Below are 27,802 nucleotides of genomic sequence, written 5' to 3'. Positions count from 1 at the left end.
GGAGAGTGGAAGGAAAAGAATGTAGATACGCAAGCAGTTGGAACGCCGACAAAGAGTGGACGGTGGAAACGTAGACATGGCCGACGTGGGTCATAGTATCTGTTCTTATCAGATTAAGATCTGACACGGGTTGTATTTGGAACCAAGATATTAGACTTACTTTTGCAAGTTGGCGGAGTGCTTGAAGCCTGCTTCACCTCCGCCGCGGATTGGCCCGGTATTGAACTATCTTCGGGATCGGTCCACGTTTTTTTGGTCTTACGGATATCGATACTTGACGAAAAGAGCGCTACGAGCGCCTTGTCCGTCGTACATGTTCCTCTTTTAGTCCGCGTCTTCGTAGCGCTCTTTTCTTCAAGTATGCAAAACCAACTCGCCCACATCAAGTTTCTGCTGCTTCGGATATCGATACGCTGGAAAGTAGCCATATACAGCTTCGCTGTAGAACAGCGCACATGAACGGGATAATAATGAAAGTTTGTGTGTGCTGTTTCGTTCGAACGACTATATGTACCATAACAAACTCTCGTCCATTTCGTTTGTGCAGACATAATTCTCTGACATATTTGTCCATTCGCTATAGTTGCGGCATTTGACGGCGGTCAGGCAGAGGTCAATCTTTTGACTGCCTTATTGCTTTTTGCAGTCATTGTATGACGGCGCGCGTTCAGCTGCGACATCACATAAATGCGATACCTATCTGACAGCACTCGTTTAATCGTGACGTCACACACGTACGCGACGTCGTCGCGGTTCAACGCTTGCAGTCATATAGGCATTGCTATCATATAATGACAAGAAATCAGTCAGGAAGGCCAGTGCCCTCACAAGATGACTTCGTTAAGCACCACCTCGGGCCTCATTGAAGAGTACGGGCTCTCAGCCTTCACCGTGACGTCATGGCTTAAAGCGCGCAGGTTTTCTATTATGCCTGTAGTGGACAATCAAGCCTGGCGCTGCGTGTGTCGCTGATGTCCCAATGCTCGGCCGGCCATGCGCGCGCACGCTGCCCCTCTTATTCGCTTTTTTTTTTTTTTTTTCGTCGATGCGTTAGTCGATTCACTCTATCCTCCCGTTCAACGAAGCCGGCCAAATGGTGATTGAAAGTGAGGATGCATCCTGTCGCAAAAGAAGCGGCGAAAGATCGCAAGAGCTTGAAACCGTGGAGGGAGGAAAAGGATAGGAAGGAGCACACCGCAACGCGACTGAAGCCAAACCTGATGGCCCAACACGTGATCGCACATCAAAGTGCGCGGTTGGTTTTAGTGTTCCCGCACAGGCAGAGCCACGGCAGGGCAGCTGAACAAGCGCGCACGGAATAAAAACTACTGGCATAGCTACTGGGAACCGAACGCCTCAGCAAATATTGATTCTTGCTCCGTGATCTCGACGCAAAAGGACACGTGCTGGGCCACCATCGTGGCTTCATGGAGCGCTCGCTTGCCAAGGCTGGCTGCGTGAGGTAATGCTCCCTCCTATATTTTTTTACTCCATGGTTGAAACGCACCAAAAATGACGGCCAGACGTGCTCTTGGGACTCATTTACCATTTCTCACGATTCCTCAACGCGCCCAAGGTCAAGTTGGCTTCAATTGTCACACTTCCAATAAACGGCCTTCGAAGAGGACTCGGAAGAGAGCAAGCCACGCACGTTCCAGCCTGAAATGCAGCATCGAAGCTGTTATTGTCTCCTGATCAACGAGATGGGACGCGGTACCTGTTTGGGCACAGTGAGTGGCGTGCACGTCGCTGACTGTGTATCCATGACCGCGTTCGAGGCCGGAGACAAAAATAGAAGCCGCGTTATTTACGCTGCGCATTGCCTGACAGGCGGTGGCAGAGAGGGAGAAGAAAAAAAAGTGAGAGACACGGACGTGCTTCATCGCCTCCTGTCGTCCGCCCGAGCCGCTCACGAAGACGCCCGCGCGGCCACCTTGTACCTATTGCGTAATCACGGCTGCGCGACGAGATTTATTTATAGTATAGCTGCCAGGTAGCAAATTCTTTGTTGCGCAAAATGTATAGGCAAGGGAGTCTGCACTATATATGCAATAACGTGCGAGACGGACCGGATCGATGAAACTCGCAGCTTGTTCTGCGTAAAGCGTAACAAGACAACGAACAATGCCCCAGCACTGTCCCTGTCCAACGGCAGTGCCTCGCGAAGCATCTGTCTCGCGCAGTGCTCTCCCACGATGTCAGTGTGCCGTGAAGAAAAAAAAAATCTCGGAAGGTTCGTTTCTTATCCCGTGCTTGCAGTGAATGCCGCACCTTCAGCGGCACCGTAAGGAACCTTTCCGTATGAGCAGTTCGTTGCACGCGCTGGTGAAGTCCTGAAGAAACCAGTATTCCGTAAGCTATAGGGTCACGTGAATAGGTACCTCTGGTCATAACTGCGCTGTTATCGAGTAGTGGGAGAGGTAGGCTCGAGAGATGCATACGCAGCATAGCGGTAGTGTACAGACAGGACATTGTATATACACTGCGGAGAGGCCCTTTACGGGCTGCGTGTTTGAGACATAACTCAGCTTTAATCAACTAATCCCCTACTCAACGGTGTGATCTCTTGTGACAGTGATGTCAACTCAAGCTCATACAGCCACCGCATGGATGAGAGGCTGAGAACAGATGATTACACGAGAGTATAACGGCAGGATAATTCGCGCTTCCATTACGTCATTTCGCTATGCAATTCTGAGCAAAAAACATGTCGCAGCGCATGTATCCTCGTCGTTGTTTATTAATTTCTCGCTATTAGTTTATTTGTTTGCGGAGTTATTTAGCTACTTCTGCTAGTTCGTCCGTTTATACATATTGTACCCCGTTTGAGGTTGTTGCACCAGTCGGATAAGGCCATAAAAATGCCAATTATAACATTCATTCACAAAACTTTATTAGTGTCCTGAAGCCCGGTCTTTTCAGACCGAGGCGGGCCGCGTCCGCGTCGGCACCGCCAGGCCGAGCCTTATGGCGTCATCGTGGACCCTCTGGACAGCCTGTAGTTGATCTTGATAAGAAGAGCTTGATATCATCTTGCGGTGGACCCTCTGGACAGCCCGTAGTTGATCTTGATAAGAAGAGCTTGATATCATCTTGTGCCAGTAAAACCATCTTTCTTCGGGGTCGGCGAGAGTCGCGGGACAGCCCGCCAGCATGTGTCTGATGTCAATGATGCCATCGCACACGTTACATTCTTTCCTAATTTCTCTTTCGGGGTGAATTTTATTTATGAAATACGAAGTGGGGGGTACGTCCCGGTTTGCAGTAAACGTAGCGTGACTGCCTGAGCCCTGTTCAATCTTACGTGTGGCAGTGGGAATTACCTATACGCCCCAAGTAGTAATATTTAGTGATGTCGTTGTAAGTTAGTAAGTGATCTCTATGCTCCCCGGAATGGTAGTGGGCGTCGGTTCGGTTCTGACCGGCACGGCAAGCAAGTCCTTGTGTCAGGTCGTTCGTAACCTCGTTGAGGTTGGGCCGATTCTCGTCCACTTGTCCCATATGTGCAGGAAACCATCGGATTTCAGTTTTGATAGCTTCGACCTTGTCGATAATTTTAGCCGCAGTCCCAGCTACATAGCCTTTGTCAAAGCTCTTAATTGCTGCTTTGGAATCGCTATAGATGAAAGACCATTTACGGTTCCTGATGGCTAGAGCAATCGCGGCTTGCTCCGCCACCGTGGAATCCGTAGTGAAGATGCATGACAGCGTCCCGTACCTCGCCCCCGCTGTCGACCACCACGGCGGTGTAGGCCTCTTTGCCTTTGACCCAGGCAGCGTCTACAAGGGCCGCCTGTTGTCCTAGCTGTTCAATTTCTTTCAACAAAGCTTTCGCTCTCGCTTTTCTCCTGCTAACATTGTGTTCCGGGTGCATATTTCTCGGGAGGGGGGTGGTTCTGATCGCGTCTCTAAGGTTCGCGCTCAATTCTACCTCGGATTCCTTCGGATTCATCGATCTATTGGGGTCTGTCCCTATCGCTTTGAGTATAAGCCTGCCCGCTCGCGTTTTCGTCAGTCTTTCCTGCTGCGCCATCTGCTGCGCTTCCGCCATCTCTTCTATCGTATTGTGCACGCCTGGTTCATGAGCTTCACGTTCGAGGTGCTGATGGGTATACCTAGGGTATACATCGATACAATAATTAAAGAAGCAAATTTCATAATTCAAGCAAGAAGCAAAAGGAAGACACGTCCAGGCAAAATAAAACAAGCACTTATGTGCCTCCTATGGAATCCAATAACATAGTGATAATGAGCGAGCTGCACCAGGTGATGTGTCATCGTAATGAATGCAGCGAGGAAAGAAAAGCGATGAAAATGTCAGGGCGCGGATAAAACGGCAACATTGTTCAAGGCATGGAAACTCTAGTTGGTATTTAGTAACCTAAAACACACACACACACACACACACACACACACACACACACACACACACACACACACACACACACACACACACACACACACACACACACACACACACACACACACACACACACACACACACACACACACACACACACACACACACACACACACACACACACACACACACACACACACACACACACACACACACACACACACACACACACACACACACACACACACACACACACACACACACACACACACACACACACACACACACACACACACACACACACACACACACACACACAAACACACGCACGCACGCACGCACGCACGCACACACACACACACACACGCGCGCGCGCGCGCGCACGCACGCACGCACACACACCACCACCACCAACATCATCAACAACAACAAGAAACGAGGTACACAAGCGGTGACTGGAATTCATCCAATATAAACTCGATCACATTCGACATACCGCCTTGTTGAATGGGTACGTCAAGTTCACTAAGGGCACCTGTAAGAGAAACCACGGTCGAAGCGACGACGCATAACACGCATTTAAAAAAAATATGTTATGGCATTTAGCGCGTCAGTATCGGATTGTTTGTGTAGATTCCAAATGCAAGACGCATTTTTGTAGTAGCAATAGACCGGATTACTGATTTATGTAGTATCACTTATCACTCGTGGTTGTGAACGAAGCGCAACATAAATATAAGCGAAGTTTCTTTAGTTCCTATTAGGCAAATGTAACCTATGATTGTAACAGGACATATTTTGTGTAATGATAACATCCAAATATTTGCGTGGCCATTGCAAGTGAAACAATGTTGCAAGGATAGCTAAAAGATAAAGGAGGTTGCTCATTAGCAAAATATATTTGATCACACTAAACTGTCTGCACACAAGCACGTTACGGATGATATAAAGTGTGTTATTTTGGAATATTTGCTTCCCATTGCTTACACATTGGAATCCTTGCTTCCCATTAATAAAAGCGAAATACAACTGTGAGTCCAGCGCCGAGCCCTGCAGGGACCCCGAGATGACGCTAACCACAGACGATTCCGCAGGTAGAGACAGGATATGAACGGGAAAACGTGCGCAGGGCGGCCGGTCAGGGCCCGAAGCCTCCGTGCGCGGCCTGCGGCCGTCCAGCGAGCCGACCGCTGGGCCAGGACCTTTACTGTGCCGCATGCTACAACGAGGTACTGGTGCTGTCGCCGGGCCTGGCGCCCTCAAGGTACGCCCTGCCTCTGTACGGTACTGGGTTGTTGGTCACGTGTCACAACCGCGCGGAGAGAAGCGGGCCACACGAGATGTGGGCATGATCGCGTGCAGTTCCTTAAATATACAGAACGAATCGACAAAAAACATTGAAAACCTAATCATTGCGTTATCTGCAAGTTCAATTGACAGCAAATGTTCGCGCACCGTGTGTTCTTTCATGTATGTCCCGCGCTTTGCGCGCAACAGTAACCCCATTATCGGCGCACTCCGGGATTGCCGCGCGCAGGTGCTCCCCGGCGCCCAGCACGTGCTCGTCGGGTTCGTGGAGCCTAGTTACGGCGTGCACGCCCACCCAAGCTGGCCCCAGCCCGCGCAGCTCCGGCCTCGGCTACGGCGGCGGAGAGGTCTGCGCACGTTGCCGCGACGTCGTCTACTTCGCCGAGAGGCAGGTGGGCCGTCCAGCAGCCAGCCACACGCGCTTAAGTTGTCGCGTTCACTCCCAACAGGTTATGAGTTGGCATAATTACCCGAGTGATAACCGTAAATAATTTCTGCGGGTAAAGTCAAGTAATGAACTAGAGTATAACACCTAGGAGAGAGAAGGAACACTGCACTTAGCAGTTCACTTTCCCTTAACCCAAACTCTGACCTCCGCCGCAGCCCCAATCACTTTCGGCGTGGTTTACAGACCCTGCACAGTGTTCTCTCTTATGAACTTCGTATGCTTGAACTTCGCTCATTTATTTGGTACGAGCGGCACGAGATGAGCCGTTTTTTGATGATGACGCAGACCTCAGTCCACCTTCTATTTTCAAATTTGCAAACAGAGGAAGCTGCCCCCCCTCCCCCCTTTCGTGTGTACGAGTGACGAGAGTGAGTCCCATCTTGTCCTGACACATCAGAAACCGCGCGCATTAGCAGCGTCACCGCCACGTGGAAGGGGTGCGCACAAGCAATGCCACCGAAGCGGAGGAGCCAGTACAAGCACTGACCACGACAGACTCGTAGTATTCCACTAACCTCCTCACTCCAGTCGCCAAGCAAAGCAAAGTGCAGGCTATACGTAAGCGCCGCTGTCGTTCCTTTTATTATCAGCTCTGTTAATTGTAATTATACTTACGTCGCCAGCCGACAGAGAGCCCTAAAGCCTGCTACAAATGAATAACGGTTAGCAAATTGTTCAGCTAAGTCATCGTTCCCTCGCCACGTAGCAACAAATGTCCCGTTGTGCTCAGTCTGACGCCAATAGAAATTCAGGACATTGATCACCTGCTCAACGCTGAACACTCCACATCCGCAAGCGCGTTACTTCTCGGTCAGAGTTAACTATACACTCTTCCCAAAAGTTTCAAGAAAGGATCCACACGAAATAAAACATACAACTTTAATTTATTCACTGTCCATTCATGTTTATTCACAAATTTATTCGCTGTACACTTCAACATATTCCATTTTGCAGCAAACATGCAGAGACCAAAGTTTCCTGCACGTCGAATAATATGGGCAGAAGTCAGGAGAGTATCTGTACCTATAGAAACACAGCCAAACTGTGATGATGTGATGACACGGCTGGGTGAGTTTCGGAAAGCATGGCAGCATAAGCCAACATCGCTCATTTTTCTCCGGCTTCGTCAGCGCGTGGGGCTCTGACACACGAAGAGAAAGATTTGTGCGCTTCTATTGCTAGTCTTAGCACTGACATTGGCGACTGGTACATTTATTTAAATTGAGGGAATTTAATTGGGGGAATTGAGGGAACCCACTGCCTCCTACCGCGCCATGACGTTCCCCGCCTCGGGAACGCGTGCAGGTCGGCACCGCCGGGCGCGTGTACCACGTGCGCTGCTTCCGATGCCGTGCGTGCGAGCAGCGGCTGGCCTCGGGCTCCTACCGATCGGATGGCGGAGAGCTCTACTGCGAGCCCTGCCACCGACGGCACCTGGGACCCAGGGGCTACGGCTACGGGCTCGGCTCAGCGCTGCGATGCTTTCCGGGACGCCTCTGAAGACGCCGTGAAGGTGGGCCTCGTGTACATCCTGCATAGAGATGCAGTCCTTGGAAGCAGTAGCAAAGATGAAATGGCGGTCGAGGCAAGCGACTCAATCGATATGTGAAGCTTTTGGCCCTTTCGGCGAGAGATATCGGTGTATTTTGTGTATGCCGGCTCGTGCATCATGGCACTGGCGATATGTACTGCGTAACTGTGTTCATTCTGGACTCTGTTTTCTCCCGTGCACCGATGTACGGAACATGTGCCGCATAGCGCGCGCTTATGTTCATTGAAGCGGAGAGCTATGCCGACAAACATACTTAAATTATCCTCTCGAAAGATGGGGTCGCATACAGGGTTTGTCAGTAAACTTACGAGACTGGTTATGGTAAAAACTTATTGATCCGATCGGTACATATTACTAAAATCCTTCAAAATAGTCTCCTTGGGCATCGATACACCGCTGCCAACGCGATTGCCACGCTGCAAAGGCTCCCCGAGAGTCAGATGCCGTAACCTCATTCAAAGATTCTGTGACACCCCGTTGGATGGCGGGAATATCGTCTAAATGGTGACCTTTCAGGCTTCTCTTGAGCTTTGGGAAAATGAAAAATGAGCAACCCTTCCCCTACCGGAAAATGGGGATAAGCGAAGCTTGTCCTGCGTGCACCTGACCTTCGTCACGGTTATGAAACCCACAGGTAACGTTGCCGGATTGCTTCGGCCTCCCGCTCCCTCAGCTGGGGATCATCTCGTTGCTGTCGGATTGCCTGGGCTCCGGCGGCTCTTTCACGGGCGAGTTCTCGCCGCCGCTCGTCCAAGGCTGCCTGTTCCTCGGGGGAACGCACAACGCGTGGACGACCAATCCGTTTTTCGAGACTGAACTGAACGGAAACGAAGCCGGCGCAGCGCGCGCGAAATGGCTCCAACGGCTGGATCAGCGCGCCGACGGCGAGCCCTTTCACGGGCGAGTTCTCGCCACCGCTCGTCGAAGGCTGCCTGTTCCTCGGGGAAACGCACAACACGTGGCCGTCCCATCCGTTTTCCGAGACTGAACTGAACGGAAACGAAGCCAGCGCAGCGCACGCTAAACCCTTTCCCTGCCCGGCAGAAGCGAAACGGTTCTGATTGGTGGCGCGCGTGGCGTGAGCGCGCGCATATGCAGCTGGAATCCTTGCTAATGACTCACGCTCCGGCGCCGCTGTTCTGCTCTGGGAGCAACGGGTTTTTTTGTGACCACGACAACGCCACCGAAACTTTTGAGCCAATACAAGCTTCGCTTGAAAAGTATACCGGGCTCCTATCGGGGCTGTACGCGGTGGCTGCGGCAAGTTTGCAACCCCTATCCGGGCCAGGTTGGTGGTCACAACGAAGGCGGTGTGGTCTGGAGCGTTATCGTGGTGGAGCTTCCAGTGATCGGCAATCTCCGGTTGTTTCCGTTTGGCGGCTCACTGAAGGCACTGGAGAACTTCTTTGTAGGACACGGCCTTGACGGTTCGTCCCGGAGGCACAAATTCTTTGTGGACCACCTCACGCTTGTCAAAAAAGACAATATTTTTCTTGACCTTGGGCTTCGACATGCTCGTTTTCTTGGGGCGCGGTGAGTTAACGGTGTGCCACTCCGAACTTTGGCGCTTTGGTTCGAGGTCGTACTGGAACACCCATGATTCTTCGCATGTTATTACGCCGTCTAAATAGTCCCGTTCACTTTCTAACTGCACAAACATCTCACGGGAAACGTCAACTCGTCGTTGTTTTTGTTCATCATTGAACACTTTCGGCACCAATTTCGAACAAACGTTCCGGATGTTCAAATTATCCGAAATAATTTTGTGAACCGTTGTTTTGCACATGTTGAGGTCTTCAACGATTAATCTGATACTCAAACGAAGGTCGGAGCCCACTTCGGCCACATTTTTGTTCAAACCACTCGTTGAAGGGCGTCCAGATGGCTCCGATCTCACTTCCGATGTTGAACTCACTGAACTAAGGGAAAACCTGGGCCCTTGACAGGGCGTTGTCTTTGTAAGCCTCCTTAGCCAAGGCAAGCGTCTCGGTAGCGGTTTTGCCTAGGTGAAAGCAAATTTATTTCCGTACCGCTGCTCCAGCGAACGCTCCACTTTTGACGTTTTCTGCCGTGAAAAAAAAAAACTCGAAAACAGCTTTTTCACCACTTCAGATCCTCACTGCGTCAGAGCTTGGACGCGACTGCGCCCGGTGCGTTACTGGCTTAGAACTAGAGTGTACTTAGAACCGGCGCCACAAAACCCACTCCTTCCGGTAATATCACGAGTCATCACTTACGCAAGCACAAATTTTGGTTTTCAGTCCCTCATGAATAAAACGGTGCGACAAGCAGAGTCGGTACTAACGTTTAACCGTGCCCTCGTGGTTGGGGGCCTACGTGGGCTGTGGGATCCCATGGGTTTGTAGCGACCGTTGTTGCGACGCCTGTTTCTCGAACCTCGACCGGCTTTACTATTGGGTAGCGTGGCGTTGTCGGCAGGCTGCAGGCGTCCGGTAGACCATGGCGACCAGGCAGGGACGAGACGATTTCTAGTGCGAAACTTGCACTGTTTATTCAATGGTTGGTGAAGGATATAGAAGAGAATGAATGAATACTACATTGCGGGGCCGCTTCAATAGGCCCGCTAAAATCGCAGGCGGAATCTTGCTCCCGTCAACGTCAGGTGACATGCACTGAGTCTGGTCGGGGATGGGCGGCTGTTACACGCCAATCGTAACACCGTCCGTCACTTCGCCTTGCCTCACCGTGGTGTTCATTGCCCCTGGCTCCGGAAATCCAGCTTACCTCACCTTGATTCGCCGTGGGGGTCATTGCCCCCTGCTCTGTCTAGGAACCGAGGTGGCTGACCGACTGGGGCGCCACCACTACCACTCGGCAAACCTGATGTTACTTTTGAATAAAGCTGGTCGACTCTCCGTTCTCGACCTGTCAAGACGCGTATTCCTTGCCTCCGCTAAACCGAGCTCCCAACAGGTTGAAAGCCAGTTGCCATAGATTACCAGGCGGTAATTCTAGTGTTTGCAGACGCTTGCATTCGAATTTCCACCGAGGCCATCATGTGTACACAAACAACCTTGAAAAAGAAGAAGATGGGGTTATGGTACAGGGGTTACAGCACGAAAGCAGGACAGGACATGATTACAACCGACAAGCTCTGTCCTAGAGACAGCTGATAACTGCCAGGAGACATGCTGTTAGAAGAGCGGATATGTTTCTGGCAGAATTAGGATTCAAACCACTACTTCCGCACACGAGGCAGCCATGATGCTGATTTCTAAACATTGCCGTCATTCGGAATTCTTTCGTTGCACCCGAGCCGTTCGTAATAAGCGCACTTCCCGAAATCGACCAAAAATGTGACAAAAACTAAGGCAGACTTGTGCGACATTGTATTCCAATGACAATACCCACCATGATACCGCCCATGACAACTTTGCTCGGTTAAGCCGTCTCGGAACGTTTTCCCGCCAAAGATGTCTTTCCGGGTGCTGCGCTTCGAGTTCCGGATTCCTATTTCCGGCTCTCATGGTACAACAAGTGCCCGTCGATATTCTGAGAGGACAGTCTCGTTTAACCAGTTCCTGAACCGGAAGGACATTGCGCGGACGCCTTCCACAAAAACTAGTCGCAGTAGCAGCCTCGCTGTAAGAGCTGTCACGGTGGATCAAAGCAGTAACACAAATTCGCTTTGCGGCGAAGTTGTCTTAAAACGTTGTTCCAGATCCGGCGGAACCGGTACTGTCCATTCAAAATGCCAGCGGGAATTTATTCAGATCATAGAGTTTCATACAATAATTACTAGAGAGAACTCAGGCGCTGCGATCGTTTAGCCACCGTGGGAATGATGGGAAGTACATGGATTTGTCTGATATTCGCACTTGTTGATTCAGACGCTCTTGTGGCTTTATTTATTACGTTTTATCTGTGTTCACTGTCCTAAACATGGAGGAAGGAAAAATATAGGAGGGAGCATTACGCCACGCAGCCACCCTTGGCAAGCGAACGCTCCGTGAAGCCACAGTGGTGGCCCAACACGTCACCTCTTGCGTCGAGATCGCGGAGCAAGAATCGAGATTTGCTGAGACGTTCGGTTCCCTGTAGCTATGCCAGTAGTTTTTATTCGGTACGTGTTTGTTCGGCTGCCCTGCGTGGCTGTGCCTGCAGAGCGAAAAAAACCAACCACGCACTTTGACGTGCAATCACGTGTTGGGCCACCAGGTTGGCTTCAATATAGCGTTGCGGTATGCTCCTCCTAACTTTTTCCTTGCTCCATGGTCCTAAATTACAAAGCGATCTATACTTTTCTAAGTGCAGAATACTCTGCGAAGACGCGCAATCGCTACTAAGTGCAGCGGCTCAACCTGGCGAGATGGCCAAATTGAAACGCGCCAAGCTTCTGAACACGCTGGCTTGCCCGCACGAAATTCATAAGGGCGCTTGTCGACGCATGCGTTCGTGGCGTCATTTTTTTTTGGGGGGGGGGGGGGAGGGGGGGAGGTAATGATTTCGATATCGGGCCTCTGTACTATTAGTCCTGTGTTCGAATCCTTCACTCGGACAATTTTAATGATAGGGCAGTTTTTTTTTTAACCTACACTTCGTGCAGGCTCGTGTAGCCGAGTGTAGTACCAGGCAGAGGCTATGACGTCGTGTGCTGCACTTCTCTCGCTGGGCTGTAGCCAATCAGAGCAGACAGCGCGTCGTCTTCTGCATCAGCAGACGAAAAGCGCCAGACTTCACACTTACTGGCTGTATATATGCCCTTGCCTGAAACTAAACGCCAATGTACGAGTTACCTTTCATCAACAAATATAGATAAACTGCAGCGAAATACGTCGCGAATGCGCAGTGCACAAAGACAACTTCTCAACGCGTATAATACAGCGCGGAGTCTGAAACAGCCCGCACAATCGGTGAGCAAGATAATTTTATCTTCTTCGAAGATTAGCGCACTTTCCTCTGTGACACATGGTCACGCCAGCCCTTCGCTACCGTCTTTGCTGCGAATATTCACTATCGTCGGTATATCAGCGCCGACAGTCACAGACAAAATGGCGCCACGCTTTTGCAACACCAGCCTGCTTGTTTATCGTCTGCTGCCTACACTCATCGAAACAACAGTGCAGAAAGTGTATAGTTTTCATGCTACACTACATCTATAAAAAATGGCTTCGTGTAGGTTGGCGGAGCTGCACTTTTCTACACCAAGTAAAAAATATGGCGACTTCCTACCCTAGCTACACTCGTGTAGCCAGTGTAGGTAAAAAAAATAGCCCTAATGCTTATGTAATTGCTTATTACACAGTCATCATCATCACCAGCAGCCTGTTTTATGTCCACTGCAGGACGAAAGCCTCTCCCTGCGATCTCCAATTACCACTCTCCTGCGTTAACGGATTCCAACTTGCACCTGTGAATTTCCTAATTTCATCATTCCACCTAGTCTTCTGTCGTCCTCGACTGCGCTTCCCTTGGCACCCATTCTGTAACCCTAATGGTCCACCGGTTATCTAACCTATTTTTATAGGCATTACACGGCCTGCCCAGCTACATTTTTTTTCTGTTAATGTCACTTAGAATATCGGCTATCCCCGTTTGCTCTCTGATCCACACCGTTCTGTTCCCGTCTCTTATCGTTACGCCTATCATTCTTCGTTCCATCGCTCTTTCCACGGTCCTTAACTTGTTCTCGAGCTTCCTTGTCAATCTCCAAGTTTCTGCCCCATATATTAGCACCGGTAGAATGCATTGATAGTGCACCTTTCTTTTCAATGATAGTGGTAAGCTTCCAGTCAGGATCTGACAATTACTGCCGTATGCACTCCAGCGCATATTTATCCTTCTGTAAGTTTCCTTCTTATGATCAGCGTCCCCTTTGAGTAATTAACCTGAGTAAACGTACTCCTTCACGGACTCTAGAGGCTGACTGGCGATCTTGAACTCTTGTACCCTTGTCAGGCTATTGATCATTATCTTTGTCTTCTGCATATTAATCTTCAACCCTACTGTTACTCTCTCTGTAAAGGTCCTCAATCATTTGTAACTCGTCCCTAGTGTTGCTGAACAGGACAATGTCATCTGCAAACCGAAGGTTGCCGAGATATTCGCTGTTGATCCTCACTCCTAAGCATTCCCAGTTCAATAGCTTGAATACTTCTTCCAAGCATGCTGTGAATACCATTGGAGAGTTTGTGTCTCCTTGCCTGACCCCTTTCTTTATATGTATCTTCCTACTTGTGGAGAATCAAGGTAGCTGTGGAATCTATGTCCAAGAGATTTACCTAAGCCTCCTGTACTCCTTGATTATGTAGTGCCTCTATGACTGCTGGTATCTCTACTGAATCAAATGCCTTTTCGTAACCTATGAAGGCCATATAGAGAGGCTGATTGTACTCTGCAGATTTCTCGATTACCTGATTGATGACATGGATGTAATCCATTGTAGAGTATCCCTTCCTGAAGCCAGCCTGTTCTCTTGGTTGAGTGAAGTCTAGTGTTGTCCTTATTCTGTTGGAAATTACCTTCGTGAATATTTTATACAATACTGGAAGTAGGCCTAATGGGTCTATAATTTTCAATTCTTTAACGTATCCCTTTTTTGTGCATTAGTACAATGTTGGCATTCTTTCAGTTCTATGGGACCCTTGAAGTCGTGAGACATTTCGTATAAAGGGCCGGAAGCTTTTCAAGCATGATGTCTCATCCATCTTTAATTAAATCGACTGTTATTCCGTCTTCTCCTGCCGCCTTCCCCGTTTCAAGTCTTGCAAGGCTCTTCTAACTTCATCCCTAGTTATAGAAGGAGCCTCTGTGACTTGTTCATTACTACTTCGAATGGAGGTATCGTGGCTGCTCTGGGTACTGAACAGGTCAGTATGGAATTCTTCCGCTGCTTTTACTATATCTTCGGACTTGCTGATGATATTACCCTGCTTATCTTTCAGTGCATACATCTTGGTTTGTCCTATGCCAAGTTTTCTTCTCAGTTTTTCATGCTGCGTCCACTTTTGACTGCTTCCTCAGTCTTTCTTACGTTATAATTTCGAATATCTCTTACTTTCTGCTTGTTAAGTTTTGACAGTTGCGCGAATTCTATCTGATCTCTTGAGTTAGACACTTTCAAACTTTGACGTTTCTTTATGAGGTATTTCGTTACTTGGGAGAGCTTACCTACTGGTTGCCTTGGTGCCTTACCCCCTACTTCAACTGCTGCTTCTGAAGCCAATCTAGTTAGTTTCGTTCACTACCTGTATGTCATCTTCATCCCTCTGTTATAAGGCTGAATATTTGTTTGCAAGCACCATCTTAGTCTGCTTTTATCCTTACTGCGTCTAGGTTGGCCTGTTTCTTCTTGACCAATTGGACCCTCTCTCTTCATATTGAGGTGAATCCTAGACCTCACTAGCCTATGATCACTGCATTTTACCTTGCCTGACACTTCTACATCCTACGCTATGCTGGGATAGGCAGAATGTAAGAAATCTATTTTATTTCTTCTTTCACCATGAGGTACTTTGTTGAAAATGACGAACTTACAAGGTCGCGGAGCCGTTTGAAGCCAGAAGGACGAAGTTTAGGCAAATCCATGTACTTCCAATAATTCCCATGCTGGCTCAACCGCCCCGATTGCAGCTCCCGTAGACACTAGCGCCAGAGTTCCCTAATTTTTTAAACGACAGCAGCAGTGAAAACACAGAAGCTTCTCTCGGGCTGTCAATTTCCTGATCCGACGTCTGGGCTGCTTTAAAGGGATACTAAAGGCAAATCTTAAGTCGACATGGACTGTTAAAATACCACCCCAGAAACCTCACAGCGCCTGTTTCGTGCCAAGAAATACTTATACGAGATAATTGCGTCTTAAGGGTCCGCACACCTTTAGCGCAATTCAATAAATCGCCCGCCCCCGAGCGGGCAGTGGTGACGTTGCATACATACATCACCGCCCTTTCCCTTTACTGCCATGGATGAGTAAAACGGCGCAGGATAAACGGCGCTATGGTTTTCTGCGCAAAACGAAAACTCGCGCCCTGTAGAAACCGAGCCGAGACGGAGCATTGGATTTGCCGCAGCAGTTGTTCTTGGTCAAGTGGCGTGGACAGTTAGGGAATCCCGCGACATCGCATGGACGTGGCATTATCCACTACTTAACAGTTTGTGTGAGTTCTGCGAGCCACAAAACCAGCACAGCACTAAGCGATAACGAAACTATTGAAACGCTAAAGCGCAGGTGGCGCGCAGAGTGGAGAAAACGAAACTTTTCGACCGCCCGCGTCGTTGTCAAGGGTAACGCCAAGCCAATGAATTCTTTTTCTCAAAGTCTAATAGAGCTTGGTAAGTTGCATTTTCTTTCGTCTTATAATGCAATACAGTGATCTTCTTATTACGAATGGTTGCGTACTCGTGACAGAATTAAAATGAGGAGTGCCTTCGCCATCGGGCTAGTATCCTCTAATCGTGTTTTACATTTACCTCGATTTCTCGATTACTAAAGCTCTGTTCAGTGACCCTTAAACGATGTCTCCAAAAAAACGGTAGGTGCTTATGAGCGCGTGCTATTGTGATAATTGTGTTCGACTAATATCAAGTGCAACTTTATTGTGATAACAATTATATGGGCACTTCAGGCGCATTTCCGCCGTCGCCGCCGGCGTGATGTTCTGTATAAAGTCCAAACAGAAACCGGGGGTAGGTTGGGCATTTTGCATTTACTCGTCTTAATAGAGCTTATTTATTCCTTCTCCGGTGCACTGTCCTTTGTTGATGTTGCTACCGTTTTTGATTTCATGTGAAATAAGCATTTTTCTACAGTGTCAAAGAAATCGGCGCATATATAGGAAGCTAGAGCCACGCGAACGAATACTGACCCGCTCACGCCATAGAATGTACAAGAACATCCGAGAAAAATCCACCGATAACAGCCCGAGAGAGCGTAGCTTCGTGCCGGTTTCTCCTTCTCCTCATCAATCGCATGCGCCGCCGTCTGCACAACAAAGAAGCTCTTCGTGTTTTCTGGAGGTTTATCTGCCTCCCGAGCAATGGGGATGCGCACCCCGGCGGGAGATAGAGAGGGCGCTTGTACCGCCGATGTTAGATGTTTGTGCGCCTCTGTGCTTTGGTGCGAACGAACCAACAAACACGCCATGCCCTATAAATAAGAAGCGATGATTGCCGGTTATCAGTGTCTTAGTTTCGTTTTCGGGAAGCACTAGAAGCGCTACCGTGCGGCCTCCGGCGTTTCAACGCTGCTGATGCCGAGCCAGCGCGGGGGATCGACCGTGCGCGCTCCATTCATCGGGATGGCCACATCGTGATCCTGCGCTTATCGGACTGTCTCTGTGGCCGCTGGCTCCAGATATTGTTTTGCAATGTGTTACAGCGCTTTGTCGAACAAGTGCGATAACATCGTGGCCGCGCGCCATGTGCTATATCGCGCTTTACTAAAGCGGCGGCTGCGTATGGCGCGGCCGCGCGGGCCCTATCTTGAAAGCGATCTGCGATAGGGGCATAGTGCGCCAAGTGCTGATAGCTTCGTGTGCGCTGTGTTCTAGTCGCTTAGTTCGCGTTGAAGCGAAAGGTAGCACAAAGGTCACTTCGTTTGCTGCTGCTGCCGCGCTCCCTCGTCTGAAGACGTCTGAAGACGTGTGTCTGTGTGTCTGAAGACACACGGAAATTGTTAATATCCTCGCCTTTCTCGACTACTCCGGGGGGGGGGGGGGGGTGACAGAAGACCTATGGGCCCCGGGTGCCAGACGACCTAACTACGCCACTGGCCACATCCAAATTGTGCATTTTGAAGCGCTGTCAATCGCTCAATACGAAGCGATGTCTGCCAAGATGTCTCGCCAGGAGTGAGTGCATGCTGGCAAGCTTAAGTGAGGTCCGACCCTTAAGTTTCATGTGGTTCAAGGCTAGCTGAGCGTTCAAAATTGAAATTGAAGACCCGATGGCAGACACCGATTAGCAGTGTGGCTATAGTTTAGTTCTATGCAGGCAGCCGAGCATGAGCAGATGATAGTCACCCTTGTCTGGAAGTATGCGATTATTATCAACATTTGAAATGCAGGTTTTCGCTTACTTTAGCCTGTTTACTTAACTACATCAATAAGCATGAATAAAGCACTGATCCAAACACCCTTCTTGATTGATGTCAGCTATCAGCCAATAGCAGCCGTCTATGGGAATCTTGCATATGACGGCGTGTGCAAGCCACTGGTAGCTTCGAAACAGGCGAGGACAAGGCCTCGTTTGAAGAGTGTTTGAGAAAAAAGTGACCTTGCGCTCTTTTTGAGAGCTCTGTGTGCCACACACGATTGCAAAATTTGACTGAGATGTTCACAGCAGTGTATGCCATCTGCAGACTTTTTTTTTTTCACCTAGCCCGAGGGGTCATTCAGAGCTCTCTTAAATGAAGGTCCAAACCCTAGAAAATATGTGGAGAAAAGTCAGAGTGGCCTAAATAATTTACTACAGCTGTTTCTACAAATGATGTTTGGATTCGGTACTCAGGAGGTCGATACATCACGACGTTATGAAACACTTGCTCTTCATTCGCAAGACTGCTGTGGCTGCAATATACAAGCGCAGTCAGAAAAAACATACACAATACTCATTTGTTTTTTTCCTTCTACATCATCATACAATTTTGCGCTCATCATGTGATTTTGCGCTCATATCATTATTTCACAAGTACGTTCATGCGAATAGGAAATCTTCTTTACGGCTAGAAGTCGCACCTTTCACATCTCGCAGATTATACAATCACCTCAGCTTCACACGCATCTACGGGAACACACATGCATTCAACTGGTCGGCGCTTCTTCGTGCCATTCGATTTTGGAACGCACTTCCCGATTTCGTCTCCGAGCCTAATCCCGATAAATTCCGCCAGCTCATCAGTTCATATTCCACCGCCCAACTTCAATAAAGTGCATGATGCTTTTGCTTCTTTTTCCAGTTATGTGCTCTTTTGTTTATGAGCTCATCATTTCGCTTATTATTGTTGCATCTTTTTTAGTATTGTTTAGTATTTGTACTGGAGTGGCTACATTTTTTTTATTGAAGGAACTGTATCGTTGTCTTTTTCTGTATGTACATTACGCTCTATATACTCTTTTCATCCTACTGTAACACCCCCCTTACCCGATGCCTCATACGAGGCCTGTAAGGACATTTTTAAATAAATAAATAAATAAATAAATAAATAAATACCCTGCCTTATCACTACATGACATTGGCAAATGTTGCTGTGTCACATTGTCGTTGATGCCAAGTCTGCCACTTTGAGACCAACTTTAATAACAAATTGAATCATCTCTGATAACTGTTTCCTAACCTTCATACTTACGAAGTGTCATCCCTTTAGGTGTAAGAAACATGTGGTAGAGTTTCTACAACTTCGACAATATGTGCGAGTATTTATATGACATGCAATTTCTTACTTTTTATTTTTTGGGGGAAATGAAGGTCCAAGACATTGCAACCTTACAAAGAGTGCTGGAAAGTCTGAGATTGCCCCAAATAATTTACTATAATAGCTTTTATGCAAACTACTTTCCGCTTCGTTTTCCAGGAGGTGTACCTGCCGTGACGCAGAAGGTGGTCACTTAGCAGAACTTTGCGAATTTTGCCACTTGCTCTGGCTAGCTTGGTCATCTGCTATGTTGCTACATCAGGCAGCATGGCGGATGATCGAGTAAGTCGGAGAAAGGAGAAAGTGTCAAAATGTCACGAAGTTCTGCTATGTGACCACCTTCTGCATCATGACACACACACCTCCTAGGAAACCTAACGGAAACTGGTTTGCATAAAAGCTACTATAGTAAATTATTTAGGACACTAAGCATTTCCAGCATTTTTTCTGAAGTTGCAAGGTCCAGCACCTTCATTTAATGCAAACATTATAAGTCGAAAATCTTGTGTCAGTACACCTTTAAATATGCACCTTGGAGAACATTTGAAGGGAATAGTGTCTTCTCATTTTGTCATGCACTAGAGCTTTTGCCTTGCCATCCCATTTTCATGATAACTGGAATTCTTTCTATTTATGCTTCTGTACTAGTGAAAAAGTGTACAGGCTGACAATACCATGTTCAACTTTCATTAACATGTTTCTTTTAGTCACCGCTAATACCACATCTGCCAGCTCTCTAGAATTTGCCATAAGTTTACCAATATGGGCATGTTTTGCTATTTTATTAATGCTCCATCAAGCTTTACAAAAAATAAAATCTGTTCACAAAAAAGTTCACTCGTTAGTCTTCTAATCTTTTAGCAGCATTCTGATGTTGAAAAGAGGGGCACTTGCTTCGAGGAAGTTCATACAGACAAGTTCCTGAAGCAGGGTAAAGTGGCAACAACAATGCCACTGAGGAAGTCACTGTGGTCTAGAAACAATGCATTGCTATTCAGTACGTGCTGTGCCAAGTTCATGTTTGTTGATGCTTGTGTGCTGGATGCAAAGGTAAATCATCAATAAAGGGTGTATGTATAGCTGAGAAAGTGTTTGCTCAAGGAACATTTTACAAATATACATGCTATCCCATCCCTTCTTCTTAAGTATAGTGTCTGCAGGATTTTACGAATTCTAATGTTCACAGGTTTGCAGATATGCCGATACTAATCACCTTTTTACATATTATGCACTGCAATAGACTGCTTTCCAGGAAATAAATAAATGAAGGTGAAACTCTGTTAACGCTTTCTAAAAATAAACACTGCAAAATCAGAAGCCTAAAAAAATTTAATTATGGGGTTTTACGTGCCAAAACCACTTTCTGATTATGAGGCACGCCGTAGTGGGGGACTCTGGAAATTTTGACCACCTGGGGTTCTTTAACGTGCACCTAAATCTAAGTACACGGGTGTTTTCACATTTCGCCCCCACCGAAATGCGATCAGAAGCCTATGTTTAGTACAGGTACAGATTGTTCCAATGGCATACTAGTGCAGTTTAAGATGTAATAGAAGGCTCTACATGAACGGAACAAACTGTGTATTGCTAGCGAATGTATATTCTAGGTATAAGGACTTTTTTTTTCATTTGATAAAGAGTCTGCAGAACTTGTAGTGTGTACAGTCTATGCACAAAGCACTTAGAACCAGTAATATCTCCCCCTTATTGCATCACTCATTCAGCACACCATACAGCTACTGCAGATATTTGTAAAGTGAAACAAGCTAGTCCAAAGGCCTGCTAACCACTAACATATTTTATTCCGTCTACAGACATGCTATCTCTAAAGACTGCCCAATTATTTTTTATGCAGGGAAGCAGCAACCTCAAGGCCCTGTCGTCCAGATCACACCGACACCCAGAGCTTGAAAAACTGAAACAACAAAAAGAAAGGCGGGGTTTGTGTGAGGTTACATAAATGGTACACAAAATTTTTTTTTTGCTCCCCTAAGAATGTGTAGTGTGTGTAAATTTGTGTGCTGTTTTAGAGACCCCAAGGGCATTTGATTTTTAGCAGCTACATCCTTTAGCCACACAGTTTAATATTATATCTACCTGCAGTGCCCCGCATGGTCCAATTCAATGTTAACGTGCTGGAATACATACAGCATGTTAACTCAACACTGGCAACAACACCTGTAGGCTGCTTGTGCTCAGTGCCTGGAAATGCAGCCCATGCCACAGAGCTGACATATGGGCAGATTTACAAACTTCTACTGCGTCAGTGCACTTCCTTATTGGTTGATGCTGGCAGTTACCCGGGTGTCCACCACTCCTAACAACAATAATAATCAGACTATCAATGTGGCAGTGGTCCCGAGTTGTGGACTGCACTTACACAAGAGAAGTCTTGTGAACACACGCCCTGATTTTAAGTCAGCACTTTGTCTTTTGCATTTGTGCTGCTATTTGCACATAATTTGCCGAAGCTATTAAATTTTGTAAAATTATTGTAATGCTTTATGAGCCTCAAAACATGCATTAAAAAAGGCTGCTAGCTTTTCCGCTACTTCATTTCTCATAAAGAGGTGCCCAGACAGAGGTAAGGTGTTAAGTGGATGACAAGGCAATGGTGGAATGTGGTGTTGCATCCTGATGTGCCAGAGCTGTTACCAGCTTATCAGTAGGCTAGCTAAAGGAAAACACAAATGAGCTGGCTGGCATTTACAATCAACTAAATTGAAGCCTCATACTTTTGAATGGACAAATATCAGACGGAACCACACAATTGAAGGTTGATGTCTTGAACTACAAGCCCATTGCCAGAAGTTTAGATATTGAGCTAATCTTGAAATGACAAGAGAACAACTGAGACAATGTACCTTGCTTTAACAGTGCTAGTTGGTGTGGGATGAGAAGTGACCAGGAGAATCCAGGCAGGATGGAAGAATAGCAAGGATATTATGGATTCCTCTGCGATAAAAAGATACCAGCAAGTTAAAACAATTTCACAAAGCAGTGGTGTGGCTAGTGTGTATGGAATTGAAGCAATGCAATGATACCTAACATTCGAAAGACCCAAAATGTTGCTGCAGTGGGGATGCTGAAACAAGCTTGGAATGACTACATCAAAGAAGAGGTCAAGGTCACAAACATAGCAGCCAAAGTTCAAAAAAGACAAATGTTTTGGCCAAGTGATGAGAACAGATGACTGCATTGGCAATCGGGTAACAGCAAGAACTGGCAATATTGAGCAAGACAATACCAACAACTGCAAAAGGAGTGGGCAACCTAAAAATAAACTCTGCAAAAAAGCAAGCCGATACAGATGACGATCATAGGTTTCCACTGGTAGGTTATCTCCTGCAATGCAAACATATGCCCGAAATTGTAAATGTGAATTATTTCAGTAATGAATCCATGACGCCTTGTTGCAAAGTTGGAACTGGCCTACATGAGGATGTATTTTATTAAATGGCCATATCACAAAAATAAAGGTGGGAAAACAGCCTTGCATGACCCACCTGCAGTAGATAAATGAGGGCTGAACTCTTGGCAAAATGATTCTAGCATAAAATCCCCCCCCCCGCCCCCCGTAAATTCCAAGATGCCCTTCCGTGAAGAAACGCATGCGAGAGTGCTTAAACAATAAATGCCTCTCCTGTTCCACAAGCTGCAAGACCACCTAGCTTGAGACCTTCTCAAGTCACTGCAGTAAATACTATATCATGCAAAAAAAAACAATGAACAGACAACACGTCTGGTGCATTAGCAGTTTTGTACTTGTAAAATTTATTCAGATTTATAATAAAATGTCTCCACTTTCCACAAAGCCCAGCAGTGCTGGTATTACTTCATAGACTGCTTAGACACAACTAAAAATGAGTGGTACACCATGGATGAGTATAACCCGTGAAGTGATAAGTGAAAAAACATGGCACAATTTTATTTGTCTACTACTCACACCAGGATGGGTTGTGACCAGGATGCAGGAACAGTACACAATATACAGAAAGCTACAGCAAAGGATGGCTTCACAGAGTCATCGCTGCTGTGCGAACTGCTTTTCAATGACCAAGTCAGAAGCCTTGTAGAGCTTGCCAATGACCACCTGCAGTAAGACAAGCCAGTCAATTAGTGTCCCACCATTCAGTGCCTCACATATCTCGAGAAGATGCAATATCCGTACATACCAAAGAATGCCCATTCAATAAACAGTGTCAAGCATCGTGTATGGCATGCACTCTTAGAGCTAATACCACTAGGCAAAATATGGCATTAAGAGGAAGCTGCAGCTCGGGGCCTCCTATCTAAATACATGAGGAAGGAGAAATTGTCTTTTTTTTTTTTTGACAACCACAGCAACAAATTTGGTGATGCGGTCCCTTGGCTTTGGTATGGGAGAAAGTCACTTGTGGACTCTAGTCGAGGCAAAGAGGGGAGAGTATGTTGGCAGATGCACTCGCCCTCTGGTGGTATGGTAACAGGACAATTAAATTTCTTTTATCTCTTAAAATAATGAACTGATTTGAAACATTATCAACTTCCAGTGTATAACCAAAAGTTTCAATGGGGGATAATGAGGGTCCCTTTAAGAACCTAAAGCTGCATTGTTTTCTTATTTCTATGACCTACCAGTGCCGTAACCTAAAAGTCGAAGCTGCTAGCTACTGAGTCCAGAAAACCAGAGTTTGAATCTCATGGGCCTGCAAGGTATTAATTTTAATATTTTTCTTATGCAGTTAACGCCTTCGAGCACTATGTGCACAATAATGCATGCAAAGGTAGTGCATCAAAATCAAAAGCACTGATTGAAATTATATTTAAAATATGTCACAAACATCATGAAGCACTTCTGGTTTGACCTGTTTTATAAGTTTAAATGATAAAGTGTTTTAGGAAAATTAGTTGGAAGGTAGACGGCTGGATGTTTCCCCTCACAGCGTCAGTTTGTCTTCATGTAGTGAGTTCACTTCTTTCATTCTTTGCACAACATTTTGCATCAGGTATATATTTCAAGTGCCTGGATAGCTTCTTTCCAAGTACATTATCACCATTATAATGAGCCTATTTTTACATCCAATGTGGGACAAAGGCCTCTCCAAGCAATCCCCAATTACCCCGTTGCTGCGCCTGCACATTTCCTAATTTCATTACCCCATCTAATTCTTTGCCATCCTCGACTGTGCTTCTCTTCCCTTGGCACCAATTCTGTAGCTCTAATGGTCCACCGGTTAGCTGCCCTATGCGTTACATGGCCTGCCCAGCTCCACTTTTTTCTCTTAATGTCAACTAGAATATCATCTATAGCCGTTTGCTCTCTGATCAACACCGCTCTCTTCCTGCCTCTTAATGTCACACGTGACATTTTTCATTCTATTGCTCTTTGCACAGTCCTCAACTTGTTCTCGAGCTTCTTTGTTAACTTCCAAGGTTCTGCCCCATGTGTTGGCACCAGTAGAATGCAATGATTGTAGACTTTTCTTTTCAACGACAGTGGTAAGCTGCCAGTCAGGATTTGGTAAAACTTCTGTATGCACTCCATCCTATCTTTATTCTTTTATAAATTTTCTTTTCACGTTCAGGGTCCCCTGCGAGTAATTGACCCAGATAAACGTACTCCTGCACAGACTCTAGTGGCTGACTGGCGATCAAATTCTTGTTCCTTTCCAGGCTATTGGACATTACTTTTTTCTTCTGCATATTAATATTCAACCCTACTCTTACACTTTCTCAGTTAAGGTCCTCAATCATTAGTTGCAATACATCCCTAGTGTTGCTGAATAGGACAACGTTATCTGCAAACCGAAGGTTGCTGAGATATTTGCTGTTGACTCTCACTCCTAAGCCTTCCCAGTTTATAGCCTGAATACTTCTTCTAAGCATGTAGTGAACAGCATTGGAGAAATTGTCTCCTTGCCTGAGCCCTTTCTTGAGAGGTATTTTCCACTTTTCTTGCAGAGAATTAAGATAGCTGAGGAATCTTAGTAGACATTTCCCAAGATATTCATGTATGCCAGACATTAAATAGTTGTGTTATAGCCCCTATAAAAGAATTCTCGAATGGGATCCAATTTCTGTAATCATGACAAAACTCACAGAAGAATTGAAAATTCCGAAGTTGTTCTGCAGCTGTCTGGTTTTCACAATTCTGAAGGTACAATAAATGTGATGAAATAATTTTCAATGGACAGAATTGGCACCTGAAGAGGTTAAAGACTAGCAGCCTGTGGTATCCAGTGTGGTGCTGTGTTGTAGGCATCCTGTCTTAAGCTGCACCCATGATAAATCTTTCCAATAAATAAAAGACCCCTGAATAGAAAAGTTGCGTTTAAATTTTTGCACAACATGCTATCTTTTATTCTTAGTTATCCTTGTCTCATTTAAGACACAGAGACAGCCCTGTACAAATAAATGCTGCATTAATTCCTTCATTCTGAGAAGCACCACGGCATAATGGATTCGACACAGCAACATTTGTGAAGCACAACTACAAATTCTCTTTATTTTTTTTTTATGGTGCCAGTCACGGTACTCCCCCATCCAGAACAATGGAATCACACAAGCACGAATAGAAACAAGCTAGAAACAAACTTACTTGGCAAAATCTTACTATTCATTAAACATTTGCAAACCCATGTCATGCACTGATATGTCACTGCACAGCAGATGCACACTATGAAGGTCACTTTGTAAGATAACTGAAGGACGTTTAAAGATTAAAATGAAAGCATACATGTGCAGAATTCGGTTTCTACAAAAGCAAATGGTAAGAAAATCAAACACACCTGCCGTTTGATGATTTCCAAGTTTTTCAGTCCATCATCCAGAAGCTCATTGACTTCATCTATATCCTGAACAGCTTTATGCTCCTTGAAAGCATCTCTCACACGTCTCAATGCATAAGACCTGTGAAACAAAATTTTTGCCAAATATTATGCCTAACTGATTACATACTTGAACGTGCGACTGAATAGCGCGAAGCGTAACCAACCGGTACCCAAGCATCTACTTAGAGGCTGCACGCATTTCGTGTAACTGCAACGCTACAGAAGCCTGTGTTGACTTGCAAATTTATGCCACTATTTCAGCCTTCTGCACACGACGTCGTGCGTACAGCATTGCTCATCCGAGAAATCTATCACTGTAGCCAAATCCTTCGAATAAACGCGTTTAACACATTTCCATGTAACTTTTTGTAAGCGTGCATTTCTTTCTGTAACCTTAATAGGCGCATGGTCTTTTAAAAGACTGCGCCATTGTCATGTGCTGGACAGACATGGATGTTGGCATCAAGGAAACGAAGGCAAGTGCGCGACAATGGAATACACTAAAGTGAAGTGATCGATACTCGCAAGGTGGTATGAAAGAACAAAAAAAAAAAAAAAGAACAGCGCGACGGCTCTTATGTGCCACGCGTGTCACGAAACCGATTTAAAAAAAAACGCGCTGTATTGAAAGATCTGCGGGTATCTGCGTATGCTTTTTACACAAACAGTTCAGTAGGTGTGCACGCAAGCACGCCCATTCGGCGCTCAACTAACAGCATTCTAACAAAAATTACAAGTAAAACTAACATGATTACAGATAATTTTACAGCGAACTTCCCATAAGAAACAGGCTAATATCAGTATCAATATATGACAACATTACGGACGCCGCTGCGTCTCGCAGGGAGTCGTGCATCTATGCACCAAATTCGACAAACAATACCGTGCGCTTGCCATTGCTACCCGTTACCTACTCAATGAAGTTAGCTCTTACCTATAAATGTAGTTCTTGAACTGCCCAGACTCGCGCATCAACTCCTTGTAAAGCCTCAACACTTGGCGACGGGAGGCTGCCATATTTCAGTGAAGAGCACACGGCTGCGCAGCTGGGCACATGTCACATGTTGAAACTACCATAGAGAAAATACCGTTTGGCGTTGTTGGCAACTCCAGGAATTATATTTTCGGCCGCCGTTCCTGCGACCCGGTCGCAGGAGTGGAAAGGGGGGGTAAGCGTTATAGTGCCCTGGTCGTTCGAACGCTTAGGGCCCGAAAGCGTTAGGTTCACCCAAATAGACGCTGAATAATGGTTTGGCTTGGCTCCGTATATTATTTTTAAATAGGTGGCGCTAAAGCGATGAACGCGACGATCGAGCCCTGAATCGGTGCTTCCGTTCTGTCCGTGCGGTCTTCGCCTGTGTCCGTGGCTGTGGAGAATTAAGTGATTGTAGCTGTTTGATGTCGTTAAATGTGAGAGCTTGTGGCGAAGTGATTGAGTATGGCCGTAGTAGTTCTGCCCATGTAGTGTTTTGCGGACTTCACCTGTGCCTGTGACTGATCGTGTTGCCCAATAGCTTTGTGGAAAGCGACGTGGTTTGTGTGGATGTCATCGCAGCGTTTGCCAGCTCCTGGGTGGCCCGTGTGCCAGTTATTGATGGCGTTGCCCAGTAGCTTTGTGGAAGTTGGTGTACCTTGTGTGGAATTCGTTGCCGCTTATGACTGCCTTAACTATAGGTGGTCACGCTGCCTTTTGAAGCGCGTCGAGCGCGAGAAACTTCACCGATTTTTTTTGTAAACAACGTGGACGTCTCGAAATGTTAGCTAGAAATCAACCAGCAGCAAGCCAAGTCTTTATTTTGTGTTTTTTCGAGCTTATGCTCATGCGAGCAGCAGAAGGACAAAAGGTCCGTTACATAATGTCAGTTCCATAAAATCAGCTTTGCCGCAAAACAGTCATGTTATGCCGTGAAGCACATGTAATGTATTGCGGTAAAGTATATGAAAAAGTAGG

General features: G+C 46.5%; 2 protein-coding genes and 1 pseudogene across 11 annotated transcripts in view; 2 read left to right on the top strand and 1 right to left on the bottom strand.

Moving 5' to 3' along the window:
• LOC126547176 (muscle LIM protein Mlp84B-like) overlaps positions 1-21,016 on the top strand; it is a 61,289-nt gene extending 40,273 nt beyond the window's left edge. For 4 of the 6 annotated variants that reach the window (XM_055062761.2, XM_055062764.2, XM_050195053.3 and 1 more), the window contains 4 exons: positions 5,490-5,624; positions 5,898-6,060; positions 7,422-7,629; positions 20,895-21,016. In XM_055062761.2, coding sequence (XP_054918736.1) covers positions 5,490-5,624; positions 5,898-6,060; positions 7,422-7,616 — 493 coding nt within the window. In that variant the 3' untranslated portion in view covers positions 7,617-7,629; positions 20,895-21,016. The remainder of the gene's footprint in view (positions 1-5,489; positions 5,625-5,897; positions 6,061-7,421; positions 7,630-20,894) is intronic. The other 2 variants (XM_055062763.2, XM_055062762.2) reach the window with 2 other exon arrangements.
• LOC126547471 (U2 spliceosomal RNA) lies at positions 77-251 on the top strand (annotated as a pseudogene).
• On the bottom strand, positions 6,982-26,980 carry LOC126547312 (LYR motif-containing protein 4B-like). 5 transcript variants are annotated; one of them, XR_011894608.1, is made up of 5 exons: positions 26,786-26,980; positions 25,810-25,930; positions 22,986-23,132; positions 21,904-21,994; positions 6,982-7,647 (listed from the first exon to the last, which is right to left on the bottom strand). XR_011894608.1 is itself a non-coding variant. In XM_055062766.1 (3 exons), the coding sequence occupies exons 1-3, from the start codon at positions 26,866-26,868 to the stop codon at positions 23,064-23,066; spliced, it is 273 nt and encodes a 90-aa protein (XP_054918741.1). In that variant the 5' UTR covers positions 26,869-26,980; the 3' UTR covers positions 22,940-23,063. The 5 variants fall into 5 exon arrangements, 1 of the variants encoding a protein (XP_054918741.1); XR_011894611.1 differs by lacking the exon at positions 6,982-7,647 and adding an exon at positions 18,072-18,194; XR_011894606.1 differs by lacking the exon at positions 6,982-7,647 and adding an exon at positions 20,817-20,954.
• Between the last annotated feature and the right edge of the window lie 822 nt (positions 26,981-27,802).

The sequence above is a fragment of the Dermacentor andersoni genome, chromosome 1, assembly GCF_023375885.2.
Source record: "Dermacentor andersoni chromosome 1, qqDerAnde1_hic_scaffold, whole genome shotgun sequence".
In the NCBI taxonomy this organism is placed as follows: Eukaryota; Metazoa; Arthropoda; class Arachnida; order Ixodida; family Ixodidae; genus Dermacentor; species Dermacentor andersoni.
The sequence above is the reverse complement of the archived record's forward strand: the minus strand, read 5'-3'. Positions and strand labels throughout refer to the sequence as shown.